Source organism: Belonocnema kinseyi, chromosome 6 (assembly GCF_010883055.1).
Source record: "Belonocnema kinseyi isolate 2016_QV_RU_SX_M_011 chromosome 6, B_treatae_v1, whole genome shotgun sequence".
NCBI lineage: Eukaryota > Metazoa > Arthropoda > Insecta > Hymenoptera > Cynipidae > Belonocnema > Belonocnema kinseyi.
In genome coordinates, this window is record NC_046662.1 from 1,110,558 (window position 1) to 1,121,875 (window position 11,318).

Here is an 11,318-nt window from a genome sequence, read left to right on the forward strand (position 1 = left end):
GATGGGGTTGGTGGTAATAAGGACTGGGGTGGCTCTCCCCACTCCCAATCCTAGGCCCACAGGGCCGTGTGGTAACGGGGCGCTTGTAACTTCGTTACAGTATAGTAAACTTTATAATAACCTTATAAAGCTCAAGCGCATAGGATTTTTGGTGTCAAATCTATGACAATGTTACTAACATGTCAAGTAAACGCACAAGTGTTTAGGAGAGAATATTTGACGTTAAACTAATATAATTTTATGTTTCTTGCTGGCTTTATAGGCTATATTTTGCTGTAAATTATTCTACATAATGTAGTACTGAAGCAGGGGACTTTTTTCGGGTCATTCAACAGGTAAACAACTTTCTTTCGGTTTTAACTTAAAAATGTAAACAAAATTTTGTAACTATCATTTGAGATTTACAGTGAACCCTCTATCTGATACGCGTTGTTTAAATCCAACATATATAGCAAAGTGATTTCGTTATCAAGTTGGTGAAATTCATTGTGCGTTAATAGAAAATCAATGAAAACTCAGAGCGACATCTTTCCCAGCATTCTAGCGCAGTATTTAACTATTGAAATCAAAAACTTTCAATTTGTATCCTCAGCCGTCAATTTCCGTAAAACCTGCTGAAATGTCAACGCAGTCGTTTAAATTTTATAGCAGAATAATCGCGATATAAAAAAATGTAACGCAATAAAAAGTTTATGAGTCATTATTGCCGATATACTAGCCACTATACGGATATTCCAAGTACCACCACAGTTGTCTGTGGTGGAGAAGAGGTGATACCCCTACTTGGCGTGTCCCCAGGTGGCGCATAATGAAACCCTCGTTGGAAACAGTCGGTAAAGAGGAAATAAAATACGCCTCGCGGTCCAAACGCAGTAGGTGAAGGATACATCGAGAAAAAAGCCACCCAAGTTAAGGTGTTAACAGCCGTGCCGAGGACTAAATACCTGGTCGCTTCCTATATTATTTAGACCTTACCCTCGATAATCAAAACAAAAACAGGAGTGTATGTGAAGAGATGGGTTGTTTATTGTATGTGACGGAGAAAAAGTAAATACCGGTGAACAAGAGGGACGTAGCGGAGATGGATGTAGCACTCTTGGTGACACATGATCTCCTCATAGAGTTACGAGATAAACTAAAGGAAATGAAGAATTTCTGTAGCACGAAGACAAATATGTGGCTTCTAATCAGAGAAGGCCTAAAAGAGACTAAACAATTGGTGAATAGCCTACGCGATATGACCATTACGAGCGAAGGGCTCAACAGCGATCTTATTGAGAATGTAGGAAGGACGGCCAGGACAAGAGTTATTACCCGATAGTGGAAGGCAAAGGCTAGGAAGGATACGAGTCACAATTCGACTCAGACTGAAGACCTAACGAAGGCATGTTGGAGATGCTGCAAGGAGGGCCAAAGGGCTTCGGCGTGCGAAAGTACGCTGCAGTGCTACCTCTGCGCCGCAAAAGGAGAGAAGCGCCGGGGACGTTGAAATGCTTGGCGTATAGGGAGGCAGCCTCGTTGTCGAAGCCTTCTAAACGCAGAAGCTAACATCACAGCTGGGCAGGTCCGATAAAAAGCCCAGACTAATCGAAGAAGGCCAAGCTGGGACAAAAGAGGAGAGCCGAGAAACAGCTAAAAACAGCTCCCCCTAAAGTAATGCGTAAGCGATTCCAGGGGAAAATAATGCCAAAGAAAAAGGGTGCTGTTTTTTAGGGGCTCCTTAGCAGCTACATTGTAATAACAGAGTTGATTTTGTATAATGTATAATTAGGCGCAATGGATATTGTTTGATGAAATTGATAGAATTACGTGTGCTGTACTACGCGGTTGTTATGGTAGGATAATCATGCGATGAACGGTTTTGGTCGCTAAAAATTCATTTGACTCCCCATAACCTTAACATTAATTTGATTTATACATTTCTCAGGTAGAAATCTATAGCTTTTAAATGGCGCAGAAAAATGTGTGAAGATGCAGCATTTAATTTTCCATAGAAATACATGCTCATTTAATTTGTTTTTAAAATCCCCATGCGGCAAAGGTGGGGCAAGAGAACAAATGACAGGCAATTATAGAATTGGACCCTCAATGATTACCTCATTTACAACTCGTGATATACCAACATAAAATTTTTAAGGAAATGCAAGTATGTAATCTAGTATTTCTTGTTTCAGAATTAAGTTCAAAGTGCAAACGTTTGCATAACGAAGGCCCTAATCCTGATGTTCATTTATATGGAGATCCTTCTTATTCTTCTCCTTCAGAACAAACTTTTCGTTTTAGGTTGATGTCTTCCACTCTCACGCAAACTTCTCCAAGCGTACTTAGATTCAGATTTGAAGATCTTGCATTTATTCGACTTTTTCCCCACAACCATCCGAATCAAGCATTCGAACTAAGAAGATACGTATTTCCTCTAGATAAACCAATCTGGTTTAAGACATGAATTCATTTCCTGAATCCTATACCAACCGGAGAACAAATTGTATTATCAACCTCCAAAGGTGACGCCTGTGCAATCTCAGAAAAATCATCAAGCAGAAGCACGAGCATTCGTCCAATATTTACCTCTATTTTTGGGATCTCAAAATGAGTAAAATAAACATGAATAGGGGCGTGGTTGAAGGATTAACCACAGAGGAATTCCGGGAAGGTTCAGCACCCGAACTTGACCTGAAACTAAAAAAAAAATTATTTGCAAAAAATTGTAGCGTTGAAACTTGTTTTGACTTAAGCCCTTAGGTAAATTAATTCTTTCAGAAATTAACATTTAAAAAAAATTCATTTATACTTTTCGGAATTCAACCGTTTTAATTTCAATCGCAAAGTTCAAAGTACTTGAATTACTTTTTCAACAATTTAAATCTTTTCTCTATAAATATATAGGATTAAATTTTCAAGAGAATTTTGTTTTGCGATTATTAAATTTTTGTCACAGAGCAACAGTTAATAAACAAATAAAGTGACAAAATTAGCCATTTTAGCTTTGTAAATATTTATCTTAAGAAAAAATACAGAAAGAGACTCACTATCAGCTCGAATTATCTAGGCGCAATTTTTCTCTTCACTATGATCTATAGAATGAACAGGAAATATTACTTTGCACATTTAAACCTCGTAGATATGTTTTCTAGGGTCCTAAACTAACCCCACAAGTAAAAAGTGGGCTTTTACTATTTAAAAAAAAAACAAGATCATTACCTTCAGCAGAAGCCAAATTTTTTCTTACCTCCAACAGAAGTCGAGTTTTCAGGAGTTTAGTTTTAGTGCTTATTGATTTTAGGACAATGCAAATTTCGTCACTGTTACGTAAAATTAGGAAAAAAAATTGGATTTTTCCGAAATATGTAACTGAAAGATGATGCCGTCAGCGCTACTCAAAATTACGAACTGTTTCGTAATTTCACGTTTATATAATATCATTTATCACGTTTACGTTTATTTTTACATACAAATTTTACTGTAAACATTTTTTCGGTATCTCTCGTCTATAAAGGTGGGTATTTGACGCCTGGATGTTTTTCACCCTATTGATATAGCCAAAAAATTCCAAAAACTTCATGCCAATTTCAGAAACCTTTAATTTGAGATAGCATTCATAAAATCCTTCAGACCAGTGATTGATTTTTAAAAAACGCGGCTGACAATCAAAGCTGGAGCTGGAGCTCGATCTTTGTGTTTACATTTCTTAAATTAAAAATTAGATTTTTCTACAGTTCACAAATATTTTTAATGTTTCTCTACAATACACTATTCTAGGATTTTTTACATGCTAGATTTTCCAAGTTTAAACATAAAACTTGCAATTTAAAAAATTTTTAGTTTAGGCTGGACGAACAAATATGTAATTTATGTTGTCTGTTTCACTTGAATTTTATTTTTTCTTGCTTGATACTAATCTCTAAAAAAAAATTGTAATCTTGAAAATTAATGCAATGATACTTGTTTCCTCAACTTTCGAATTGGAAATAACAAATTTCCAATGTAGTGGGAAAACTCAGCTTATACGAATCCAATTCCCAGATACGTTTGTTACATACAATAAGATATCTAGAAAATTTTTAAGTGACTTATGGTTAACTTTATTTCATGTTAATTTTAAGTTTCTACGACTTCAAAGTGCAAAAACTTCAAGTTTTTTTCAGAAAAAAACTCCCAACAACTCTACTGTTTTTATTTTTAAATTTCATCAACAATCTTTAAATATATTTATTTTTTTAAACAATCTTTTTTTTTATATCGTTAAACGAGATAAAATTATAAACATTTATGGAATTGAGACACTTAGTCTGAGCGCGCCTAGGGCGCTCGACTGTTGGTTCTCGCACTTCGCGCTCGATAATATATTTACCTCGCGCTCCGTGCTCGATTATGTATTTACCTCGCGCTCCGCGCTCGGTGTTTTTATATTTCTTACACTTGTAAACATATTTTTTTAAAATAAAGGTCAAAACGTCGACAACAGTAATTTGGTGATAGTGACTTCTTTTTTGTTAAAGCTCCTTTGGCTTTAATGAATACATTCTCATCACGTATCTCGTGCTTCGCAATTGAATTTTTATCTTAACTTGTATATCATTTCTATAAATGTATATTATTACAATTTATAACATGCACTCTTATTAAAACGGACGTACTATAATTGTCTTTTTTGAAGAAATGCGCATTCCTTAAAAAAATTTAGTAATTAACATTTTACTGCAACTGTTTCCGGTTTTTCTAAAAGTGAATTCACTCATTTTCAATTTTATTTTTACGATTGGAACGTAGCACATAAGGTCTACATATCAGTCTTACCTTTTGTTAACTTCCAAATTAAATCCCTACCTCAGTAAACGGCTAAACTTTCATTAACGAGGGTTCAAGGGCGGGGAGGGGATAAGTTTTAACAAAAGGCACAGCTGATTTTCCATAATTATACGTTTTTTCTAGTTATATAGCAAGACATTTGAATGAAAATTAGATGATATTGAAAAAATTTCTCTCAAGATTATAATTCTTTATATTATAAACAAATTTTATAAACAAATGCAGTAAGCAGGCATTTTTCGACAGAAAAATTCGTTTTTTTCTACGTCATTTTTTTTAAATTCAGAACTTTATGATATTTTCCACAAAATTTATAATTTGTTAATTGATCTTATGATCTTTTAAACAAATGTAATGAACAAATGTATTATTCGGGCATTTATCGGAAGAAAAATTCGGTTTTTCAATTGCCAGTCTTTTCATATGGAAACTTGATGAGAATTTCAGCAACATTCATAATAAGTGAATAAATTTTATTATTTCCTTAAAGAAATTTGATAAACAAATGAATTAATCAGGCATTTGTCGATAGAAAAAGTCGTTTTTTCTATGTCAATCGTTTTAATTAGGATATTGAAAAAAAAATTTTTCATCGACAGATGCTCGAATAATGCATTTGTTTATTAAATTTGTTCTGAAAAAATATAAAATTGATCAATCAATTATGAATTTTGCTGCAATCATCATGAACTTTCCATTAAAAAGACTGAAATCCAAAAAAAAAAACGAACGTGTCCGTCCACAGATGCCTGAATAATGAATTTGTTTATTAAATTTGTTTTTAAAAAACCATAAAATTTGTCAACTCATTATGAAGGTTGCCGAATTTATTATGAAGATCTCAAATAAAAGTCTGATATCGAAACAAAAAAGAATTTTTCCGTCGACAGATGCCCCAATAATGCATTTGTTTATTAAATGTGTTTTAAAAAACTCATAAAATTGATGATAAAATTATGAATTTTGCTGAAAATTATAATCAGAAGAGAAATTTTTTTATATAATATTGTTTTAATTCCAATTTCTTGAAACATAATTTGGAAAAACCTTTATTTATAGAAAATCATTTTAAAAAATTTTCTGACAAATAATTTGTTAAAAACAAATTTTTTTTGTATATTTTCTAATATTTTAATATCTTTAAGTAATGCTATTTTATGCGACTGAAGCGATTTCACCCATTTTCCTGTTACTGACGAGCACGAGGAACGTCAAATAGAAAGGAGGCCATTTTTCGTCATATTTGTTTACTTGTAAACAAATTTTAAACCTAATTCAACAATCAGGCTGAAAAACTCCCTTAGAAATCTTATTCGCTTTTTTTTCCAATTTTTTTGTCGAAATCGGTGAAGGTTTGTCGGCCGTACGCTATTCTGAACCAAAAAAGTCATTCTTATTTCCAATGTGCGGCACTCCTTTGAGTCCGAAACCAAAAACTCTTTTGTTTTAATAATCATGTAGGGCATTTGACAAGAAACATTTTTCTTTTTTTGTCGTTTTTCATATCGAGCGTTATTTGGCTTAAAATGTAGATTTTCGTGTGAATTTTGGTTTTATAGAAAAAAGTCATGAGTCGCAAGAATTTTCAAAATACGCTCACCTTTTGAATTTTACCCAAAATGGCTGGCTAAAAGAACTTGACCTTTATTTTAGGACAATAAAAGAGTATACCAAAGGCCAATGCAATCTTTTAATTCTTTCGAAAGTTATCGTGCTAACAAACTAAGAATCTGCAGACACACACACAGACTCAAAACGTGGACATTTGACAAAAACAAGGGAGGGGGGGGGTGAAATTTTACAGAAATATAATACCTTCTCTTGATGAGAATGTAAAAAAATATATGCAAAATAACAGATTGTTACATTTTTCATAAAAGAAATTACTTAAAAACTGAAATAATGATTCTCTGCATAAAAATAAAACGAATTTTTTGAAAGGGAAAATCAACTTTTAGCAATAGTTCAGATTTAAATCGAAAACATTTTTATTTTGAATCAGAAACTATTCAATCAGCTGTAAAATGAATTTTCAATCAAATAGTACAAGTTGAAACCAACATGATAAGTTTGTCAATTAAAAATTAAATTTATAACAAATTGGTTAAGCTTTGAACAAAGTAATTAAGTTTTTAATCACATAATTTTCTTTTGCTAAAAAACCTAAAGAAAGGCTGTTTGGTCGATTTCTCTCTTTCGCTATTTTTATTTTTTCTTTCTAAATTATACATTTATTTTCCATGTTTCTCCGCTATTTCATTTAAAACGTCTAATAAAACCAGATGAGAATAACTCAAGATTTTTTTACTAGGAACGATAATAATTATTAATGCTCATTTTTTTTTAAATTTGAACACCATATTCAACGAAAACAGCTGCTATCATAGTATTTAGTAAAAATACGAAAGTTCAATTCATGTTTATAAAAAGCAAACAGTAATGTTAACATATAATAAAAAATGTCTTAATGCACAATACGTATATTAAATACAAAATATTAAATGAAAGAAAGGCGTACAAAGAAAAAAAGAATTGTTCGATTTTTCTTCAGCTATTTTCCTTGCAAATTCATTTCCAGCATTAAGCTTTACATTCAGATCTAAAGGTCGTCGTTTATTAGACATTTGTGCCATTAATATTATTTTACCAGGATTTTTTAAATTATTCAATGGCTTGGTGATTGATAGATGAAAATTTTATAGAAATTTATAATTTCGTTTGAAACCTAGAATTTGTTGAAACGCAAAGGATTACACACATAGATCGTCACATCATTTTAATCCAAATACAAATAGCTCAGAAGGAAAACCATAATGCTTATCATTCATAAGATAACGAATGCAAAGACAGTCCTAGGAAGCACCAGACTGTTCTTTAGTGGCCTTGCTTAGCAAAATTTTTATTGAAATCGTAATTAGTTGCTTCTCTGATTGGACAAAATGAGGATCGCTTTTATTCTGGTCTTCACCCTGATAATTATTCTTAATTCTATTGGTGAATATAATAATGTTTCTATAATTTAAATTACATTATTAAATTAGAAATTTCAAAAAATACTTTCCTAGAAAAAAGCATTTCAATTTGGCCTCTTTTATGAGCCCAAGTATTATATTTTTTCTTTGTACCTAATTAAAAATGAAAGTATTTCTTCAGATTTTAGCTGATGTTGAAGAAATTGACAAGATCTTGTCGGTTTTAATAAGAAATGTAGATCAGATGATTCATTATATTAAGAATATAAAATAAAAATAAAAATTTTATTGTTGCAAGACGTACATTTCTAATATTATTTTACCTTGAGAAACTCAAATAATTTTATTGCAAAAGGGTAAATGATTCTAATTTTCTATTTGCCTTGAAAACAGTTTTATTGAGCACGTGCACAAACTGTGCACGTCACCTCGACAGTTTAAGCGTCAGATAACAGAAATGATAATAATACTTTTTATAATAAAAATGATGAATTTAAAAACCTTATACGAACAATTTCGACACGCAAAATTTTGTGAGATAATGACGACAATGTTATTGAAATTATTTATCCATGCCTCAATCACAAATACTTACCACAAATGAGAATTAATAGATTTAATCCTCCTTCTATCCAATTTGCTACTTCGTCAAAAGTCCGTGTTTTTCTGAAACACCTTGATATATTTATTCAATTTTTTTATGAATTATTTTATTATACAGGGTATCGCAGGCTCGAGTGTTCGGACTTATATGGTTGTATACATTTCAAAAAAATAAATCGAAAATTCCTTTTCCAAAAATCAGTTGAAGTTTTAGTTTTCGTGTTACAAGATATTTAAGCTGGACCAATCAGGAGCACGGGGTAAACAGTGTGGATATGTGTGCGGGAGTCTAATTTAGTGTAGTGACCACTGTTCTCTTATCGCTAACCCCACCTCGGCGCTCTCTTCAACACCACTACCTTAGACTAGAGCTCACACACGCATGGCTGTTTATGCGGTGCTCCTGATTGCTCCAGCTTAAACATTTTATAACTCACAAACTAAAACTTTAACTGATTTTTGGAAAAGGAATTTTCAATTTATTTTTTGTTTGTTTATACAGCCTATATACTCATTTATACCCACTCACTGAATTTCAAAGATTTTCGCAGAAATAGGGTATAATTTATAAGTATTTATTAAGCAAATTGAAAACTTAAAAAAATTCAACTTAGGCGTAAAAAATCAAAAAAAGTTTTTGGTACGATTTTTGCTCAAAAGCGTATTCCACTCTTAATCTTTCGATGAAAATATACTTCGTCACATGCAATTTGTATTATTGCAGATCATGTTTTTTTTTGCATTTCTAGGGGAAAGATTTGTATTGGTTTTTAGTTCTACTCTTTATAACTAAAACAAAATTATTATTTTGAAAAAATGTCTTCTTATTAATTACAACAATACAACCAGTAGTTTTAAAAATATAATCCATAAGGACTAAAGAAACCTGTCTGTGGAGTATTACCAATATAAGAGACCTTTTGGGTCCAAAGGATTTTCTGTGTACAAAAATTGACGATTACTTTGGTTTGTGAAATACAAAACAATTTTTGACCTGTAATGATCATTTTTACAAACAAGATCTATCAACAAACACTTAACATCATAGATTGCTTATTTGTAAGTTTTATTTCAGCATTGATGTTTCTTACTTTAATATTGAGGAAGTGACCCTTGATTTAAAAAATATGAGATCCGATATTATATATTCATTTTATTTCAAAAATGATGTCAACAAATTCAAAGTGTAGACATGTGAATTAAAAAAGTTGTATTTTGTGTTAAGAATATATTATTTTACATTATTTTCCTAAGTTAGACACTGCAGCAGAACCTCGATTATCCGGCCTTCGATTATCCGAGGCTCCGCATTATCCGAGGCAAAATTGCAGCTGAAAAGATTAAGCAGTTTACTTTTATTTGCTAAATGTTTATATTTATTTTTCTATATAAAATATATCAAAAATAGATAACTCTTCCGAATTTTGTACTTCTTTTGTATTATCCGAGTTGTCGCTTATCCGAGGTATCTCCTCCCCATATTAACTCGGATAATCGTGGTTCTACAGTAATTATATATATAAATAATCACGGTAAACATTAACAGGTAAGAAATCTTGTCACTCCTTATACTGGTTGATTAATGTTTATAAAATTTATTCATAAAATTAATAAATAATAATAAATGCAAAATTTTCGATTCCAAATTCTTATTAATCTCACTAAAAACATAAATTAATGTCAACTAAAAGATAACATTTCTTTTTTTACTTTAATTGTTCGTTTTAAGAGTTTTTCATTTTGTCGTAACAAGTAATTTTTATGCGAAAATATCCCTTAAAATTATCAATCTACAATGTTCAGAATTTGTAAATAGAACTTCTCTAACACAACTTTTTGTTAACAATTTTATATTTTAAAAATATATGATCTGATCTTTTATACCTCCAAATTTCAACAAAATTCAATGATCTGTTCTGAAAATGTGGATAGTAAAAAAACGCAACCCAAAAATTGAATATGCCTAATCATTTATTGAACTTTAAACATTTGTCTTATACTTTTACAGAATTAACCTCACAAACATCTCGGAACCACAATTATGCTTCAGGACCTGCTTCAAAAGGAATGCAAAGGGGTAGTACTTCAGAAGGTCAGTATTTTTATGAAAGTCGTACTTAGATAATAATTATTTTAAAAGGTTACACAAAGATTGTAATCATTTTTGAAAGATTTCACAAATATTTACAATATTTCGAAAAGATTTTAGAAAATTTTACAAAAACTTAAATAATTTCACAAAGATTGAGAAAATTGAAAAAAAAATTTTAATTATTCGCAAAGATTTTTAAAGGATTCACAATGATTTCGCAAACATTTCACAGATTTTGCAAAGATTTTAAATACTTCACAAACATTTTAAACATTTCGCCAAGATTTTAAATATTTCGTAGATTTTGAATAAATTGAAAAGATTTCATAAGGACTTATATCATTTCACAAAGATTTCAGAAAGATTTTAAAGATGAAACAAATATTTCAAAAACTTCACAAATATTACAGGATATTGAAAAATACTTTGTCAAGATTATAAAATAATGCACAAAGATTTCACAACGATTTTACAAAGTAACGAAACAAATTTCAAGGATTTTTTAAGTATTCAAAAGTTTTTAAAATATTTCGCAAATATTTTATATAGATTGGAAAGGTTACCCAAAGATTTAAATTCTTTTCCAAAGATTTAAAAATTTTTTGATACATTTAGAATTCTTCACAAAAAACTCAATTATTTCGTGAACATTGCAGTTCACATCTTCAGGGCTGACCTGAAACTGAGGAATCAGGTCATGATGTTCTTAGGTATACTTTCTACGATGCCTGTGATTGGCGAGAGCGCCCCACCGTGGGGACTGGTCGAACTTGATTGGCCAATCAAGTCTTTTTTTAAAAATCCGGGAGAACGGAAAGCCAAATCGGATTGGTATTATATCC

General features: G+C 31.1%; 1 protein-coding gene across 1 annotated transcript in view; it reads left to right on the plus strand.

Annotated features, from left to right (window-relative positions):
• The window catches only part of LOC117174449, a 28,169-nt gene that overhangs the window by 5,712 nt on the left and 11,139 nt on the right, over window positions 1-11,318 (plus strand). Inside the window, exon 3 of the mRNA XM_033363590.1 lies at window positions 10,393-10,476. Within this exon, the coding sequence (XP_033219481.1) occupies window positions 10,393-10,476 (84 nt within the window). The remainder of the gene's footprint in view (window positions 1-10,392; window positions 10,477-11,318) is intronic.